This window comes from Salvelinus alpinus, chromosome 4, assembly GCF_045679555.1.
Source record: "Salvelinus alpinus chromosome 4, SLU_Salpinus.1, whole genome shotgun sequence".
Lineage (NCBI taxonomy): Eukaryota > Metazoa > Chordata > Actinopteri > Salmoniformes > Salmonidae > Salvelinus > Salvelinus alpinus.
In genome coordinates, this window is record NC_092089.1 from 33,812,353 (window position 1) to 33,832,114 (window position 19,762).

At 45.6% G+C, this 19,762-nt stretch overlaps 2 protein-coding genes across 2 annotated transcripts in view; both read right to left on the bottom strand.

The window, feature by feature from the left end:
* Positions 1 to 2,987, bottom strand: part of ptpn6 (protein tyrosine phosphatase non-receptor type 6) — a 36,029-nt gene extending 33,042 nt beyond the window's left edge. The window contains exon 1 of the mRNA XM_071396706.1: positions 2,962 to 2,987. Coding sequence (XP_071252807.1) covers positions 2,962 to 2,972 — 11 coding nt within the window. The 5' untranslated portion in view covers positions 2,973 to 2,987. The remainder of the gene's footprint in view (positions 1 to 2,961) is intronic.
* Positions 2,988 to 3,458: 471 nt separating this feature from the next.
* The window catches only part of chd4b (chromodomain helicase DNA binding protein 4b), a 51,197-nt gene continuing 34,893 nt past the window's right edge, over positions 3,459 to 19,762 (bottom strand). The window contains exons 35-41 of the mRNA XM_071396701.1: positions 19,449 to 19,695; positions 19,303 to 19,359; positions 19,053 to 19,220; positions 18,817 to 18,925; positions 16,540 to 16,672; positions 4,945 to 5,140; positions 3,459 to 4,773 (exon numbers count right to left, since the gene is read on the bottom strand). Coding sequence (XP_071252802.1) covers positions 4,571 to 4,773; positions 4,945 to 5,140; positions 16,540 to 16,672; positions 18,817 to 18,925; positions 19,053 to 19,220; positions 19,303 to 19,359; positions 19,449 to 19,695 — 1,113 coding nt within the window. The 3' untranslated portion in view covers positions 3,459 to 4,570. The remainder of the gene's footprint in view (positions 4,774 to 4,944; positions 5,141 to 16,539; positions 16,673 to 18,816; positions 18,926 to 19,052; positions 19,221 to 19,302; positions 19,360 to 19,448; positions 19,696 to 19,762) is intronic.

Consider the following 19,762-nt stretch of genomic DNA (forward strand, 5'->3'; position numbering starts at 1 on the left):
CACAATGCAACAGCCAGCTGGTGTGGCTACGGAAGCGGCATAGCAACCAAGCAGGGCTGTTTACAGCTTGATGTTACAGTGTGACTGCCTGTTCAAGTTAGTGTTACAAATTTCAATACAACCAACATGCAAAGCAGCAGAGCGTAGGTGGGGCGGCAGGGTAGCCTAGTGGTTAGAGCGTTGGATTAGTAACTGAAAGGTTGCAAGTTCAAATCCCCGAGCTGACAAGGTACAATCTATCGTTCTGCCCTTGAACAGGCAGTTAACCCACTGTTGCTAGGCCATCATTGAAAATAATAATTTGTTCTTAACTGACTTGCCTAATTCAATGTATAGAAAATAAAAAAAAGGTGAGAGGTGTGATTTAAAGCTCCTGATCTGTAGTGGCTGGGGCTGCATATGTCTGTATGCCTTTTTGTGTGTGGTGTTATATATATAATATGCATTGTTATCAAATAATACCACATAAAGGTTAAATACATTTGTTTTTTTGACAGAGCCCCACCAATGGGAGAGCAAGTGAGAGACAGAGACAAACCCACTTTTCTGGGGTTTGTGGGGACTGATTAAATCTGAGACGTAGGAGCTGAGAGAGGAACGTCAGAACCCCATTGTGTTTTTCACACTGTAAAATCTACGATCTGAACACTAGAGGTGGAGGCTGATGAACCTGTGAAGTTTGTTACACGGGAAGACAGCTGTGAAATTGTCCATCTTTCTCTCTGCTTTTCAGGCTCTGATGATACATGTACAGAGCTGAGAGCTGATGGGGAGAATGGCTTTCCCTGTTCAGTCATGTTGCTGTTGTGTATCATTTCTAACACCCAAAAGTGATGACCACCTTCCACAAAGATTCACACACACTGACACACACATTCCAAGTGATGACATGCCTTCATCCAGTAACTCCTTCAGGGTATGTACACACTCTCACACACACTGACTAACACACACATACAAGTGATGACATGCCTTCATCCAGTAACTCCTTCAGCGTATGTACACACTCTCACACACACTGACTAACACACACATACAAGTGATGACATGCCTTCATCCAGTAACTCCTTCAGGGTATGTACACACTCTCACACACACTGACTAACACACACATACAAGTGATGACATGCCTTCATCCAGTAACTCCTTCAGCGTATGTACACACTCTCACACACACTGACTAACACACACATACAAGTGATGACATGCCTTCATCCAGTAACTCCTTCAGCGTATGTACACACTCTCACACACACTGACTAACACACACATACAAGTGATGACATCTCTTGATCCAGTCACTCCTTCAGCGTATGTACACACTCTCACATTGACTAATAGTGATGGGGGAAAACATTGATACATTTACATATTGGGATATTATTTTTGACGATATATTGTATCGTTTTGACAATATTGTAATACTATTTTTGCTATAGTAGGCTGTACTTGCACCAAAACTCCATTATTTTCCCTTCATATCTTGTTTTCCATCTTCTTTTTAAATAGGGAACCAATTTGTTTTCAGCACTTTTATTTCCATGACTGATCAATATATGTTTTACCATGGCTCTCTCTTGTCCCTCTACAGCAGACATTTGGTGAGCAATATGTTTGGAAAATCGAATCGCAGTAAAATCACAATATCGAATCTTAATACATATAGAATCGTGAGAATCGTAAGTACCGCAATACTAATCATATCGGCACCTAACTATTGTGATAACGTTTTGTACACTCAGTGTATAATGAACTGTATTTTTGTCATGTGTGGGGAAAGTGGCATGTATGTAGAAAAATATCTGGGGAAAAGTGTGTATAACAAGGTTGCTTTGGTCCTCTGAAGGGAGGGGTGGGGGACACAGGAGGTTGGTGGCACCTTAATTGGGGAGGATGGCTCGTGGTAATGGCTGGAGCAGAATAAGTGGAATAGTATCAACAACATCAAACACATGGTTTCCAACACATCCGTTCCAGCCATTATTATGAGCCGTCCTCCCCTCAGCAGCCTGGTGGGGGATGGGTTTGAAATAAATACTAATAAATGACGCCAAAGTAAGAGCCCTGTCTGACAGTAACTATTGTCACAACAAGAATCTTCCAGGGCTATCACTTTGACTTGCAAATCGTATTTCTCTTGCCTGGACTTTTAACAGTGAGATTTAAATGTATGTAAATACACTGAGTATACAAAAGCTTTCTGTGACATAGACTGACCAGGTGAATCCAGGTGAAGCTATGATCCCTTACTGATGTCACCTGTTAAATCCACTTCAGTCAGTGTAGATGAAGGGGATGAGACAGGATAAAGGAGGGTTTTTAAGCCTTGAGACAATTGAGACATGGACTGTGTATGTGTGCCATTCAGAGGGTGAATGACAAGACAAAAGATTGAAGTGCCTTTGAACTCGATATGGTAGTAGGTGTCAGGCGCACCGGTTTATGTCAAGAACTGCAACGCTGCTGGGTTTTTCACGTTCAACAGTTTCCTGTGTGTATCAAAAATGGTCCACCACCCAAAAGAAAATCCATCCAACTTGATACAACTGTGGGAGGTCAACATCCCTGTAGAATGCTTTCGACACCTTGTAGAGTTCAAGAGTCCAATTGAGGCTTTTCTTAGGGCAAAAGCAGGTGCAACTCAAAAATAGGAAGGGGTACACAGAATGATCAGCCAATGAGAACATAATTAGTTCTCCCACGTGTGATTTTAAATACATACATTACAGAAGGCTAGAGTATACGTACACAAGCATGCGAGCGAGCGAGCACGCACACACATGCACAGACTAACAGACGTTTGTACTGCAGGTGTTAGAACAGTGGTTAACACCAGGAATTGCAGACACACAAACATACGGGTTAGTGAAACAAAACGCCTGCAGCAGTTTGAGTTGGGCTCTCTTCCCCTTTCACACCTGTGAGCTTCACATGCTAACTGTGTCTATAGATAGTACTTACCCACAAGACATTGAATGGACTTTTGCTTTTTACAGCCACACTCCCTCCTCTTCCTGTACCTGTGTTCTATGGTTTTATTACTTTATAGAAGCAGTTAAATCAGATGTCCTTCCACAGACCTTGTAGGTCAAATGATGACACGTACCATTGGTCATTTAAGCAATAATGCCCGAGGAGGTGTGGTATATGGCCAATATACCACAGCTAAGGGCTGTTCTTAAGCACTATGAAACGTGTAGTGCCTGGACACAACCCTTAGCCGTGGTATATTGGCCATATACCACAAACCCCCGAGGTGCCTTATTTCTATTATAAACTGGTTACCAACGTAATTAGAGCAGTAGAAATACACGTTTTGTCATACCCGTGGTATACGGTCTGATATACCACGGCTGTCTGCCAATCAGCATTCAGGGCTCGACCCCACCCAGTTTATAATACAATATAATGTGCCCAGGTAATAATGCCCTCACATAATAAAGGGCAAAGAAACAAGCTTCACAAACTGTTACCCTTTTTATTGGAGTTCTCAGAAGAAACTGTAACGATAAAAACAACAAGCTGGTAACCATAATAATATTCCAAAATGTAAAAGAACAAAACATTAGACTAAGACATTTAATTAATTTAGAGATTGCCATCATTCTCAATGCAGCCCCGTGTGTCTACACTAGTGGAGCTATTGCATGTCCTTATTTGGGCAAAAAGGGGGTGAGGCCTCCGGGAACATTTGTGACGCAATCGTTCAGGAATGTAGAGCTGCAGGACGGGGCGTGGCTGAGGAGCGGGGAGAGCCAATAACAGGCTAGTGTTATGGACCACCTGAGTGTACAGGTGAAGGGAGCAGTGAAGAGGGGGGAGGGGCAGGAGTGTAACACAGAACCAATATTATTCTACTAAAGCATCCTCATCAGTTGATAGTTATTAACAGTCTCTCTGTGGGAAGTATAGAGCAGTGTGCCCACCTACACACACAAGCGCACACACACACTCACAAGCGCGCACACACACACACACACTGAGAAGAGGTACACACCCAGAAATGGAATGGGCAGAACAGACATAGTTCTAAATTCCACATGATTTCATATTTACCCAATTGAATTGTACATGTTGCATATCGAATTGAATTCTGCACACCCATAGAACGACGAGTCCACATATTATAGAACCTTCACTTGGAGTGGAAAAGTCCATTTTACCCATTCTAATTCTATGGGACAGAGCCAGGTACACTGCTGTCTATTTTAGAGACAGGCTTGGGGAAAGATAGAGTGAAAACAACCTCTGTGTGAAGGTTGGACACATAACAGACAGACACAGAGACAGTGCTGCAGTTCATTAGGTAGATACTGTAGAGAAGCTGTGTTCCCAGTGGAGAACAGACTGTGTTCCTCCAGGTGTCTTTGGGGGAAGAGGAAGCAGAACATTTGTAGTCTGCTGTGTGTCCAGAGAAGAGGTGTTGGTGGGTAGAGACCTTACTCTACTGTCCAGAGTGTGAGTTTTGGTTTGGGGACAGGAGAGGTGCAGAGCGGGGGTGAGATGAGGGTCACTCTCCGATTGCAAAACACGAGTGGGAGAACGCCTAGGGGAGGACTGGCGGAATTGGTCAGCGTGGCACCTGCATCTGCTGCGTGGTCTGTGATTGGCTTTGCCCTGTGACCTCGGACCCGCGGCTGGCCAATCGGCTGAGGATGTTCCTCTCCGACATCTGCAGCCTCACGGCGACGGGTGGTATACGGGCGATGGTTGCCGGGAGACGGGTGACATCGGCCTTCATGTCGCTCAGAAGCTCCTCAAGCTGTTTGAGAACTGAAGGAGAGAGACAGAGTTACCACCACCAAAGTCCAACTGACCGTCCAACTGACCGAAACAATGAAAAGAGAAATAAGAAAAAGAGATGATGGAAGTGGGTAAGAAAAGCAGAGACAGAAAAGAGACAATGAGAAAGAAAGAGAGTGAGTCTGTGTGTGTGTAGTCTACCTTTGTGCAGTACTGCGTTGGCAGGCTTGTTCCCTGACATAGACTCCTTGCTGAGGTGTTGGTGGGACTCAGCCAGACACTCCACCTCACTGAAGCGGGTGTTGAGGGCCATGGAGGGGTGGGCCGGGTCCTCAGACATGTTCAGGTAGGCTGCTCTGCGAAGCTGCTCCTCAATCACCAACGCCTGCTCCAACAACTAGAGTCAGATGGGGGGGGGGGGGGGGGTACAGAGATGAGAGAGGCAGAGAGAGAGAGGGAAGGGATATGACAGGTGTAGAGAGGAGAGAGGGAAGAGGTAAACAGAGTGATTAACAGAAAGGAAGAGAGTGGGAGAGAGGGAAGAGGTAAACAGAGTGATTAACAGAAAGGAAGAGACAGTGGGAGAGAGGGAAGAGGTAAACATAGTGATTAACAGAAAGGAAGAGACAGTGGGAGAGAGAGAAGAGGTAAACAGAGTGATTAACAGAAAGGAAGAGAGGGGGAGAGAGGGAAGAGGTAAACAGAGTGATTAATAGAAAGGATGAGACAGTGGGATAGAGGGAAGAGGTAAACAGAGTGATTAACAGAAAGGAAGAGAGTGGGAGAGAGGGAAGAGGTAAACAGAGTGATTAACAGAAAGGAAGAGACAGTGGGAGAGAGGGAAGAGGTAAACAGAGTGATTAACAGAAAGGAAGAGAGGGGGAGGGAGGGAAGAGGTAAACAGAATGATTAACAGAAAGGAAGAGACAGTGGGAGAGAGGGAAGAGGTAAACAGAGTGATTAACAGAGTGGGAGAGAGGGAAGAGGTAAACAGAGTGATTAACAGAAAGGAAGAGACAGTGGGAGAGAGAGAAGAGGTAAACACTGATTAACAGAAAGGAAGAGACAGTGGGAGAGAGAGAAGAGGTAAACAGTGATTAACAGAAAAGAAGAGACAGTGGGAGAGAGGGAAGAGGTAAACAGAGTGATTAACAGAAAGGAAGAAAGTGGGAGGGAGGGAAGAGGTAAACAGAGTGATTAACAGAAAGGAAGAGACAGTGGGAGAGAGAGAAGAGGTAAACAGTGATTAACAGAAAGGAAGAGACAGTGGGAGAGAGAGAAGAGGTAAACGGTGATTAACAGAAAGGAAGAGACAGTGGGAGAGAGAGAAGAGGTAAATGGTGATTAACAGAAAGGAAGAGAGTGGGAGAGAGGGAAGAGGTAAACTGTGATTAACAGAAAGGAAGAGACAGTGGGAGAGAGAGAAGAGGTAAAAAGTGATTAACAGAAAGGAAGAGACAGTGGGAGAGAGAGAAGAGGTAAACGGTGATTAACAGAAAGGACGAGACAGTGGGAGAGAGGGAAGAGGTAAACAGAGTGATTAACAGAAAGGAAGAGGGTGGGAGAGAGGGAAGAGGTAAACATAGTGATTAACAGACAGGAAGAGAGTGGGAGAGAGGGAAGAGGTAAACAGAGTGATTAACAGAAAGGAAGAGACAGTGGGAGAGAGGGAAGAGGTAAACAGAGTGATTAACAGAGTGATTAACAGAAAGGAAGAGACAGTGGGAGAGAGGGAAGAGGTAAACAGAGTGATTAACAGAAAGGAAGAGACAGTGGGAGAGAGGGAAGAGGTAAACAGAGTGATTAACAGAAAGGAAGAGACAGTGGGAGAGAGGGAAGAGGTAAACAGAGTGATTAACAGAAAGGAAGAGAGTGGGAGAGAGGGAAGAGGTAAACAGAGTGATTAACGGAAAGGAAGAGACAGTGGGAGAGAGGGAAGAGGTAAACAGAGTGATTAACAGAAAGGAAGAGACAGTGGGAGAGAGGGAAGAGGTAAACAGAGTGATTAACAGAAAGGAAGAGAGTGGGAGAGAGGGAAGAGGTAAACAGAGTGATTAACAGACAGGAAGAGACAGTGGGAGGGAGGGAAGAGGTAAACAGTGATTAACAGAAAGGAAGAGTGGGAGAGAGGGAAGAGGTAAACAGAGTGATTAACAGAAAGGAAGAGAGTGGGAGAGAGGGAAGAGGTAAACAGAGTGATTAACAGAAAGGAAGAGAGTGGGAGAGAGGGAAGAGGTAAACAGAGTGATTAACAGAAAGGAAGAGAGTGGGAGAGAGGGAAGAGGTAAACAGAGTGATTAACAGAAAGGAAGAGACAGTGGGAGGGAGGGAAGAGGTAAACAGTGATTAACAGAAAGGAAGAGAGTGGGAGAGAGGGAAGAGGTAAACAGAGTGATTAACAGAAAGGAAGAGAGGGGGAGAGAGGGAAGAGGTAAACAGAGTGATTAACAGAAAGGAAGAGAGGGGGAGAGAGGGAAGAGGTAAACAGAGTGATTAACAGAAAGGAAGAGAGTGGGAGAGAGGGAAGAGGTAAACAGAGTGATTAACAGAAAGGAAGAGAGTGGGAGAGAGGGAAGAGGTAAACAGAGTGATTAACAGAAAGGAAGAGAGGGGGAGAGAGGGAAGAGGTAAACAGAGTGATTAACAGAAAGGAAGAGAGGGGGAGAGAGGGAAGAGGTAAACAGAGTGATTAACAGAAAGGAAGAGAGTGGGAGAGAGGGAAGAGGTAAACAGAGTGATTAACAGAAAGGAAGAGACAGTGGGAGAGAGGGAAGAGGTAAACAGAGTGATTAACAGAGTGATTAACAGAAAGGAAGAGACAGTGGGAGAGAGGGAAGAGGTAAACAGAGTGATTAACAGAAAGGAAGAGACAGTGGGAGAGAGGGAAGAGGTAAACAGAGTGATTAACAGAAAGGAAGAGACAGTGGGAGAGAGGGAAGAGGTAAACAGAGTGATTAACAGAAAGGAAGAGAGTGTGAGAGAGGGAAGAGGTAAACAGAGTGATTAACAGAAAGGAAGAGAGTGGGAGAGAGGGAAGAGGTAAACAGAGTGATTAACAGAAAGGAAGAGACAGTGGGAGGGAGGGAAGAGGTAAACAGTGATTAACAGAAAGGAAGAGAGTGGGAGAGAGGGAAGAGGTAAACAGAGTGATTAACAGAAAGGAAGAGAGGGGGAGAGAGAGAAGAGGTAAACAGAGTGATTAACAGAAAGGAAGAGAGGGGGAGAGAGGGAAGAGGTAAACAGAGTGATTAACAGAAAGGAAGAGAGTGTGAGAGAGGGAAGAGGTAAACAGAGTGATTAACAGAAAGGAAGAGAGTGGGAGAGAGGGAAGAGGTAAACAGAGTGATTAACAGAAAGGAAGAGAGTGGGAGAGAGGGAAGAGGTAAACAGAGTGATTAACAGAAAGGAAGAGGGTGGGAGAGAGGGAAGAGGTAAACATAGTGATTAACAGACAGGAAGAGACAGTGGGAGAGAGGGAAGAGGTAAACAGAGTGATTAACAGAAAGGAAGAGACAGTGGGAGAGAGGGAAGAGGTAAACAGAGTGATTAACAGAAAGGAAGAGACAGTGGGAGAGAGGGAAGAGGTAAACAGTGATTAACAGAAAGGAAGAGAGGGGGGGAGAGGGAAGAGGTAAACATAGTGATTAACAGACAGGAAGAGACAGTGGGAGGGAGGGAAGAGGTAAACAGAGTGATTAACAGAAAGGAAGAGACAGTGGGAGAGAGGGAAGAGGTAAACATAGTGATTAACAGAAAGGAAGAGACAGTGGGAGAGAGAGAAGAGGTAAACAGAGTGATTAACAGAAAGGAAGAGAGGGGGAGAGAGGGAAGAGGTAAACAGAGTGATTAACAGAAAGGAAGAGAGGGGGAGAGAGGGAAGAGGTAAACAGAGTGATTAACAGAAAGGAAGAGAGGGGGAGAGAGGGAAGAGGTAAACAGAGTGATTAACAGAAAGGAAGAGACAGTGGGAGAGAGGGAAGAGGTAAACAGAGTGATTAACAGACAGGAAGAGACAGTGGGAGGGAGGGAAGAGGTAAACAGAGTGATTAACAGAAAGGAAGAGAGGGAAGAGGTAAACAGAGTGATTAACAGAAAGGAAGAGACAGTGGGAGGGAGGGAAGAGGTAAACAGTGATTAACAGAAAGGAAGAGAGTGGGAGAGAGGGAAGAGGTAAACAGAGTGATTAACAGAAAGGAAGAGAGGGGGAGAGAGAGAAGAGGTAAACAGAGTGATTAACAGAAAGGAAGAGAGGGGGAGAGAGGGAAGAGGTAAACATAGTGATTAACAGAAAGGAAGAGACAGTGGGAGAGAGAGAAGAGGTAAACAGAGTGATTAACAGAAAGGAAGAGACAGTGGGAGAGAGGGAAGAGGTAAACAGAGTGATTAACAGAAAGGAAGAGACAGTGGGAGAGAGGGAAGAGGTAAACAGTGATTAACAGAAAGGAAGAGAGGGGGGGAGAGGGAAGAGGTAAACATAGTGATTAACAGACAGGAAGAGACAGTGGGAGGGAGGGAAGAGGTAAACAGAGTGATTAACAGAAAGGAAGAGACAGTGGGAGAGAGGGAAGAGGTAAACATAGTGATTAACAGAAAGGAAGAGACAGTGGGAGAGAGAGAAGAGGTAAACAGAGTGATTAACAGAAAGGAAGAGAGGGGGAGAGAGGGAAGAGGTAAACAGAGTGATTAACAGAAAGGAAGAGAGGGGGAGAGAGGGAAGAGGTAAACAGAGTGATTAACAGAAAGGAAGAGAGGGGGAGAGAGGGAAGAGGTAAACAGAGTGATTAACAGAAAGGAAGAGACAGTGGGAGAGAGGGAAGAGGTAAACAGAGTGATTAACAGACAGGAAGAGACAGTGGGAGGGAGGGAAGAGGTAAACAGAGTGATTAACAGAAAGGAAGAGAGGGAAGAGGTAAACAGAGTGATTAACAGAAAGGAAGAGACAGTGGGAGGGAGGGAAGAGGTAAACAGTGATTAACAGAAAGGAAGAGAGTGGGAGAGAGGGAAGAGGTAAACAGAGTGATTAACAGAAAGGAAGAGAGGGGGAGAGAGAGAAGAGGTAAACAGAGTGATTAACAGAAAGGAAGAGAGGGGGAGAGAGGGAAGAGGTAAACAGAGTGATTAACAGAAAGGAAGAGAGTGTGAGAGAGGGAAGAGGTAAACAGAGTGATTAACAGAAAGGAAGAGAGTGGGAGAGAGGGAAGAGGTAAACAGAGTGATTAACAGAAAGGAAGAGAGTGGGAGAGAGGGAAGAGGTAAACAGAGTGATTAACAGAAAGGAAGAGGGTGGGAGAGAGGGAAGAGGTAAACATAGTGATTAACAGACAGGAAGAGACAGTGGGAGAGAGGGAAGAGGTAAACAGAGTGATTAACAGAAAGGAAGAGACAGTGGGAGAGAGGGAAGAGGTAAACAGAGTGATTAACAGAAAGGAAGAGACAGTGGGAGAGAGGGAAGAGGTAAACAGTGATTAACAGAAAGGAAGAGAGGGGGGGAGAGGGAAGAGGTAAACATAGTGATTAACAGACAGGAAGAGACAGTGGGAGGGAGGGAAGAGGTAAACAGAGTGATTAACAGAAAGGAAGAGACAGTGGGAGAGAGGGAAGAGGTAAACATAGTGATTAACAGAAAGGAAGAGACAGTGGGAGAGAGAGAAGAGGTAAACAGAGTGATTAACAGAAAGGAAGAGAGGGGGAGAGAGGGAAGAGGTAAACAGAGTGATTAACAGAAAGGAAGAGAGGGGGAGAGAGGGAAGAGGTAAACAGAGTGATTAACAGAAAGGAAGAGAGGGGGAGAGAGGGAAGAGGTAAACAGAGTGATTAACAGAAAGGAAGAGACAGTGGGAGAGAGGGAAGAGGTAAACAGAGTGATTAACAGACAGGAAGAGACAGTGGGAGGGAGGGAAGAGGTAAACAGTGATTAACAGAAAGGAAGAGTGGGAGAGAGGGAAGAGGTAAACAGAGTGATTAACAGAAAGGAAGAGACAGTGGGAGAGAGGGAAGAGGTAAACAGAGTGATTAACAGAAAGGAAGAGAGGGGGAGAGAGAGAAGAGGTAAACAGAGTGATTAACAGAAAGGAAGAGAGGGGGAGAGAGGGAAGAGGTAAACAGAGTGATTAACAGAAAGGAAGAGAGTGTGAGAGAGGGAAGAGGTAAACAGAGTGATTAACAGAAAGGAAGAGAGTGGGAGAGAGGGAAGAGGTAAACAGAGTGATTAACAGAAAGGAAGAGACAGTGGGAGGGAGGGAAGAGGTAAACAGTGATTAACAGAAAGGAAGAGAGTGGGAGAGAGGGAAGAGGTAAACAGAGTGATTAACAGAAAGGAAGAGAGGGGGAGAGAGAGAAGAGGTAAACAGAGTGATTAACAGAAAGGAAGAGAGGGGGAGAGAGGGAAGAGGTAAACAGAGTGATTAACAGAAAGGAAGAGAGTGTGAGAGAGGGAAGAGGTAAACAGAGTGATTAACAGAAAGGAAGAGAGTGGGAGAGAGGGAAGAGGTAAACAGAGTGATTAACAGAAAGGAAGAGAGTGGGAGAGAGGGAAGAGGTAAACAGAGTGATTAACAGAAAGGAAGAGGGTGGGAGAGAGGGAAGAGGTAAACATAGTGATTAACAGACAGGAAGAGACAGTGGGAGAGAGGGAAGAGGTAAACAGAGTGATTAACAGAAAGGAAGAGACAGTGGGAGAGAGGGAAGAGGTAAACAGAGTGATTAACAGAAAGGAAGAGACAGTGGGAGAGAGGGAAGAGGTAAACAGTGATTAACAGAAAGGAAGAGAGGGGGGGAGAGGGAAGAGGTAAACATAGTGATTAACAGACAGGAAGAGACAGTGGGAGGGAGGGAAGAGGTAAACAGAGTGATTAACAGAAAGGAAGAGACAGTGGGAGAGAGGGAAGAGGTAAACATAGTGATTAACAGAAAGGAAGAGACAGTGGGAGAGAGAGAAGAGGTAAACAGAGTGATTAACAGAAAGGAAGAGAGGGGGAGAGAGGGAAGAGGTAAACAGAGTGATTAACAGAAAGGAAGAGAGGGGGAGAGAGGGAAGAGGTAAACAGAGTGATTAACAGAAAGGAAGAGAGGGGGAGAGAGGGAAGAGGTAAACAGAGTGATTAACAGAAAGGAAGAGACAGTGGGAGAGAGGGAAGAGGTAAACATAGTGATTAACAGAAAGGAAGAGACAGTGGGAGAGAGAGAAGAGGTAAACAGAGTGATTAACAGAAAGGAAGAGAGGGAAGAGGTAAACAGAGTGATTAACAGAAAGGAAGAGAGTGGGAGAGAGGGAAGAGGTAAACAGAGTGATTAACAGAAAGGAAGAGAGAGTGGGAGGGGGGAAGAGGTAAACAGAGTGATTAACAGAAAGGAAGAGAGAGTGGGAGGGGGGAAGAGGTAAACAGAGTGATTAACAGAAAGGAAGAGACAGTGGGAGAGAGAGAAGAGGTAAACAGAGTGATTAACAGAAAGGAAGAAAGTGGGAGAGAGGGAAGAGGTAAACAGAGTGATTAACAGAAAGGAAGAGAGTGGGAGAGAGGGAAGAGGTAAACAGACTGATTAACAGAAAGGAAGAGAGGGGGAGAGAGGGAAGAGGTAAACAGAGTGATTAACAGAAAGGAAGAGACAGTGGGAGAGAGGGAAGAGGTAAACAGAGTGATTAACAGAAAGGAAGAGAGTGGGAGAGAGGGAAGAGGTAAACAGAGTGATTAACAGAAAGGAAGAAAGTGGGAGGGAGGGAAGAGGTAAACAGAGTGATTAACAGAAAGGAAGAGACAGTGGGAGGGAGGGAAGAGGTAAACAGTGATTAACAGAAAGGAAGAGAGTGGGAGAGAGGGAAGAGGTAAACAGAGTGATTAACAGAAAGGAAGAGAGGGGGAGAGAGAGAAGAGGTAAACAGAGTGATTAACAGAAAGGAAGAGAGGGGGAGAGAGGGAAGAGGTAAACAGAGTGATTAACAGAAAGGAAGAGAGTGTGAGAGAGGGAAGAGGTAAACAGAGTGATTAACAGAAAGGAAGAGAGTGGGAGAGAGGGAAGAGGTAAACAGAGTGATTAACAGAAAGGAAGAGAGTGGGAGAGAGGGAAGAGGTAAACAGAGTGATTAACAGAAAGGAAGAGGGTGGGAGAGAGGGAAGAGGTAAACATAGTGATTAACAGACAGGAAGAGACAGTGGGAGAGAGGGAAGAGGTAAACAGAGTGATTAACAGAAAGGAAGAGACAGTGGGAGAGAGGGAAGAGGTAAACAGAGTGATTAACAGAAAGGAAGAGACAGTGGGAGAGAGGGAAGAGGTAAACAGAGTGATTAACAGAAAGGAAGAGAGGGGGGGAGAGGGAAGAGGTAAACATAGTGATTAACAGACAGGAAGAGAGGGGGAGAGAGGGAAGAGGTAAACAGAGTGATTAACAGAAAGGAAGAGACAGTGGGAGAGAGGGAAGAGGTAAACAGAGTGATTAACAGAAAGGAAGAGACAGTGGGAGAGAGGGAAGAGGTAAACATAGTGATTAACAGAAAGGAAGAGACAGTGGGAGAGAGAGAAGAGGTAAACAGAGTGATTAACAGAAAGGAAGAGAGGGAAGAGGTAAACAGAGTGATTAACAGAAAGGAAGAGAGTGGGAGAGAGGGAAGAGGTAAACAGAGTGATTAACAGAAAGGAAGAGAGAGTGGGAGGGGGGAAGAGGTAAACAGAGTGATTAACAGAAAGGAAGAGAGAGTGGGAGGGGGGAAGAGGTAAACAGAGTGATTAACAGAAAGGAAGAGACAGTGGGAGAGAGAGAAGAGGTAAACAGAGTGATTAACAGAAAGGAAGAAAGTGGGAGAGAGGGAAGAGGTAAACAGAGTGATTAACAGAAAGGAAGAGAGTGGGAGAGAGGGAAGAGGTAAACAGACTGATTAACAGAAAGGAAGAGAGTGGGAGAGAGGGAAGAGGTAAACATAGTGATTAACAGAAAGGAAGAGACAGTGGGAGAGAGGGAAGAGGTAAACAGAGTGATTAACAGAAAGGAAGAGAGTGGGAGAGAGGGAAGAGGTAAACAGAGTGATTAACAGAAAGGAAGAAAGTGGGAGGGAGGGAAGAGGTAAACAGAGTGATTAACAGAAAGGAAGAGACAGTGGGAGGGAGGGAAGAGGTAAACAGTGATTAACAGAAAGGAAGAGAGTGGGAGAGAGGGAAGAGGTAAACAGTGATTAACAGAAAGGAAGAGACAGTGGGAGAGAGGGAAGAGGTAAACAGAGTGATTAACAGAAAGGAAGAGAGGGGGAGAGAGAGAAGAGGTAAACAGAGTGATTAACATAAAGGAAGAGAGGGGGAGAGAGGGAAGAGGTAAACAGAGTGATTAACAGAAAGGAAGAGAGTGTGAGAGAGGGAAGAGGTAAACAGAGTGATTAACAGAAAGGAAGAGAGTGGGAGAGAGGGAAGAGGTAAACAGAGTGATTAACAGAAAGGAAGAGAGTGGGAGAGAGGGAAGAGGTAAACATAGTGATTAACAGAAAGGAAGAGACAGTGGGAGAGAGGGAAGAGGTAAACAGAGTGATTAACAGAAAGGAAGAGACAGTGGGAGAGAGGGAAGAGGTAAACAGAGTGATTAACAGAAAGGAAGAGAGGGGGGGAGAGGGAAGAGGTAAACAGAGTGATTAACAGAAAGGAAGAGAGTGTGAGAGAGGGAAGAGGTAAACAGAGTGATTAACAGAAAGGAAGAGAGTGGGAGAGAGGGAAGAGGTAAACAGAGTGATTAACAGAAAGGAAGAGAGTGGGAGAGAGGGAAGAGGTAAACAGAGTGATTAACAGAAAGGAAGAGGGTGGGAGAGAGGGAAGAGGTAAACATAGTGATTAACAGACAGGAAGAGACAGTGGGAGAGAGGGAAGAGGTAAACAGAGTGATTAACAGAAAGGAAGAGACAGTGGGAGAGAGGGAAGAGGTAAACAGAGTGATTAACAGAAAGGAAGAGACAGTGGGAGAGAGGGAAGAGGTAAACAGAGTGATTAACAGAAAGGAAGAGAGGGGGGGAGAGGGAAGAGGTAAACATAGTGATTAACAGACAGGAAGAGACAGTGGGAGAGAGGGAAGAGGTAAACAGAGTGATTAACAGAAAGGAAGAGACAGTGGGAGAGAGGGAAGAGGTAAACATAGTGATTAACAGAAAGGAAGAGACAGTGGGAGAGAGAGAAGAGGTAAACAGAGGGATTAACAGAAAGGAAGAGAGGGAAGAGGTAAACAGAGTGATTAACAGAAAGGAAGAGAGTGGGAGAGAGGGAAGAGGTAAACAGAGTGATTAACAGAAAGGAAGAGAGAGTGGGAGGGGGGAAGAGGTAAACAGAGTGATTAACAGAAAGGAAGAGAGAGTGGGAGGGGGGAAGAGGTAAACAGAGTGATTAACAGAAAGGAAGAGACAGTGGGAGAGAGAGAAGAGGTAAACAGAGTGATTAACAGAAAGGAAGAAAGTGGGAGAGAGGGAAGAGGTAAACAGAGTGATTAACAGAAAGGAAGAGAGTGGGAGAGAGGGAAGAGGTAAACAGACTGATTAACAGAAAGGAAGAGAGTGGGAGAGAGGGAAGAGGTAAACATAGTGATTAACAGAAAGGAAGAGACAGTGGGAGAGAGGGAAGAGGTAAACAGAGTGATTAACAGAAAGGAAGAGAGTGGGAGAGAGGGAAGAGGTAAACAGAGTGATTAACAGAAAGGAAGAAAGTGGGAGGGAGGGAAGAGGTAAACAGAGTGATTAACAGAAAGGAAGAGACAGTGGGAGGGAGGGAAGAGGTAAACAGTGATTAACAGAAAGGAAGAGAGTGGGAGAGAGGGAAGAGGTAAACAGTGATTAACAGAAAGGAAGAGACAGTGGGAGAGAGGGAAGAGGTAAACAGAGTGATTAACAGAAAGGAAGAGAGGGGGAGAGAGAGAAGAGGTAAACAGAGTGATTAACATAAAGGAAGAGAGGGGGAGAGAGGGAAGAGGTAAACAGAGTGATTAACAGAAAGGAAGAGAGTGTGAGAGAGGGAAGAGGTAAACAGAGTGATTAACAGAAAGGAAGAGAGTGGGAGAGAGGGAAGAGGTAAACAGAGTGATTAACAGAAAGGAAGAGAGTGGGAGAGAGGGAAGAGGTAAACATAGTGATTAACAGAAAGGAAGAGACAGTGGGAGAGAGGGAAGAGGTAAACAGAGTGATTAACAGAAAGGAAGAGACAGTGGGAGAGAGGGAAGAGGTAAACAGAGTGATTAACAGAAAGGAAGAGAGGGGGGGAGAGGGAAGAGGTAAACATAGTGATTAACAGACAGGAAGAGACAGTGGGAGGGAGGGAAGAGGTAAACAGAGTGATTAACAGAAAGGAAGAGACAGTGGGAGAGAGGGAAGAGGTAAACAGAGTGATTAACAGAAAGGAAGAGAGTGGGAGAGAGGGAAGAGGTAAACAGAGTGATTAACAGAAAGGAAGAGACAGTGGGAGGGAGGGAAGAGGTAAACAGAGTGATTAACAGAAAGGAAGAGAGGGGGAGAGAGGGAAGAGGTAAACAGAGTGATTAACAGAAAGGAAGAGAGTGGGAGAGAGGGAAGAGGTAAACAGAGTGATTAACAGAAAGGAAGAGAGTGGGAGAGAGGGAAGAGGTAAACAGAGTGATTAACAGAAAGGAAGAGACAGTGGGAGAGAGGGAAGAGGTAAACAGAGTGATTAACAGAAAGGAAGAGACAGTGGGAGAGAGGAAAGAGGTAAACAGAGTGATTAACAGAAAGGAAGTGACAGTGGGAGAGAGAGATGTCTCAACAGAACACAGAGAGTGGTTCAATAGACAGAAGCAGCCAGAAACATCCCGCCAGCCCAGCGCACCTTAAACCTCCTGGCCAGGAACTTGTTCTTGATCTCCAGGAAGTTTCCTCGGCTCATCTCCCCCTTGAAGGGCTCGTTGAGGATAGCATATTTCACGTCGCTCTGCACATCCTGCCAGCGAGCGTAACCGTGTCTGAGAGGCGCCACGGTCAAAGGTCATGACATCATAATGATTCACAGTTCTCCCACCAAACCTCTGACATCCTGCTGAGTAGTGTAGTGGTCTCCAACCCTGGTCCTATAGGTTTTAGTTCCATCCCTGCACTAACATACCTGATCCAACTAATAACCTACTCCTCCACACTTTGATTAGCAGAGTGACGTTGGTACAGAGTGAGGTTGGTACAGAGTGAGGTTGGTACAGACTGACGTTGGTACAGAGTGACGTTGGTACAGAGTGACGTTGGTACAGAGTGACGTTGGTACAGAGTGAGGTTGGTACAGAGTGATGTTGGTACAGAGTGACGTTGGTACAGAGTGATGTTGGTACAGAGTGACGTTGGTACAGAGTGACGTTGGTACAGAGTGAGGTTGGTACAGATCGATGTTGGTACAGAGTGACGTTGGTACAGAGTGACGTTGGTACAGAGTGAGGTTGGTACAGATCGATGTTGGTACAGAGTGACGTTGGTACAGAATGAGGTTGGTACAGATCGATGTTGGTACAGAGCGAAGTTGGTACAGAGTGACGTTGGTACAGAGTGACGTTGGTACAGAGTGACGTTGGTACAGATTGACGTTGGTACAGAGTGAGGTTGGTACAGAGCGATGTTGGGACAGAGCGAGGTTGGTACAGAGTGATGTTGGTACAGAGTAAGGTTGGTACAGAGTGACGTTGGTACAGAGTGAGGTTGGTACAGAGCGATGTTGGGACAGAGCGAGGTTGGTACAGAGTGACGTTGGTACAGAGTGAGGTTGGTACAGAGCGATGTTGGGACAGAGCGAGGTTGGTACAGAGTGATGTTGGTACAGAGTAAGGTTGGTACAGAGTGACGTTGGTACAGAGTGATGTTGGTACAGAGCGATGTTGGTACAGAGCGATGTTGGTACAGAGTGACGTTGGTACAGAGCGATGTTGGTACAGAGCGATGTTGGTACAGAGCGATGTTGGTACAGAGTGACGTTGGTACAGAGTGACGTTGGTACAGAGCGATGTTGGTACAGAGCGATGTTGGTACAGAGTGACGTTGGTACAGAGTGATGTTGGTACAGAGCGATGTTGGTACAGAGCGATGTTGGTACAGAGTGAGGTTGGTACAGAGTGAGGTTGGTACAGAGTGAGGTTGGTACAGAGTGAGGTTGGTACAGAGTGAGGTTGGTACAGAGCGATGTTGGTACAGAGTGAGGTTGGTACAGAGCGAGGTTGGTAAAGAGCGATGTTGGTACAGAGTGACGTTGGTACAGAGTGATGTTGGTACAGATCGATGTTGGTACAGAGTGAGGTTGGTACAGAGCGAGGTTGGTACAGAGTGAGGTTGGTACAGAGTGAGGTTGGTACAGAGCGATGTTGGTACAGAGTGAGGTTGGTACAGAGCGAGGTTGGTAAAGAGCGATGTTGGTACAGAGTGACGTTGGTACAGAGTGATGTTGGTACAGATCGATGTTGGTACAGAGTGATGGATAAAGTAATCCTTCTAACCCCCCCTCCCCCTTAAAAGAGTTAGATGCACTATTGTAAAGTGGTTGTTCCACTGGATATCATAAGGTGAATGCACCAATTTGTAAGTCGCTCTGGATAAGAGCGTCTGCTAAATGACTTAAATGTAAATGTAATGTTGGTACAGAGTGATGTTGGTACAGATCGATGTTGGTACAGAGAGACGTTGGTACAGAGTGACGTTGGTACAGAGTGAGGTTGGTACAGAGTGAGGTTGGTACAGAGTGACGTTGGTACAGAGTGATGTTGGTACAGATCGATGTTGGTACAGAGTGATGTTGGTACAGAGTGATGTTGGTACAGAGTGATGTTGGTACAGAGCGATGTTGGTACAGAGTGATGTTGGTACAGAGTGACGTTGGTACAGAGCGATGTTGGTACAGAGCGAGGTTGGTACAGAGTGACGTTGGTACAGAGAGACGTTGGTACAGAGTGACGTTGGTACAGAGTGACGTTGGTACAGAGAGACGTTGGTACAGAGTGACGTTGGTACAGAGTGACGTTGGTACAGAGAGACGTTGGTACAGAGTGACGTTGGTACAGAGTGACGTTGGTACAGAGAGACGTTGGTACAGAGTGACGTTGGTACAGAGTGACGTTGGTACAGAGTGAAAGGATACTGTATGATGCCAGCCAGCAGCCAGTAGTCATGGCGACGGTGCCAGATCTCAAATGTCTTCTTGGTGACGGTCGCCGCCCTCTCCTCGTTCTGCCACAGAGAGTGGAGCTCTGGAGAGAGAGAGAGATGTTAAGAGAGACTGAAAATGAACAAAGGACAGTTTTGCATCCCCCTGCCCCCCAATGGTTACTAGTTAAGGTTGGGGAGGGTTAGCTGATCCTAGATCTGTGTGTGTACCTGTGAATCCTCCGTCTGCGATGTTGAACATGAACCTCTGCTTGGTAGCCTTCTTCTTCTCCTCACTCACATTCACCGCTGCTGCTGCCACTCCTTCTTTAGTGTTCTCTCCATTCTGCAGCTTGCCAGACTCCTCGGTCTTCAAACCATCTTTCTCCTCTTTTTGCTCTGAAGGGAGGAAGAATACTGGGTTAGCACCATGTTTGTGTGTGTGTGTGCATAAATGTGTGTATGGAACGGAAGAACCTACCCTTCTTGTCCTGTGCAGGAGAACTGGTGTCCATCTTCTCCTCTTTGCTCTCCTCCACTATAACAGAGAGAACACAGGTCAGGAATCAACCACAGGAGACATGACCTTAATACAGTATCTGTGTCACCCTGACTGTCCCGACTGACCTTTAGGCTTGGCCTCCTCTGACATTGCTGTGGCCTCTGACCCTTCACCTTTGACCTCAGTGGGGGAATCCTTCACCTCGTCTACCATCTCCTTTTGGGTTTCCTTGGTTTCCTTCTCTTCAGTCTCTTTATCCTCCTTCTCTTCTGTGTCTTTGTCCTTTTCTTTGTCGTTCTTTGTGGTGGAGGACTCTCCCTCTGCCTCTTTCCTTTCAGAGCGTTTTTCCATCTCGTCTGGGATTTCAATAATCTGTGAGGAGGAAAAAGGGGTGAGGATTAAGGTAGTGATGGGATGACATCACAATCTGAGCGGAGGG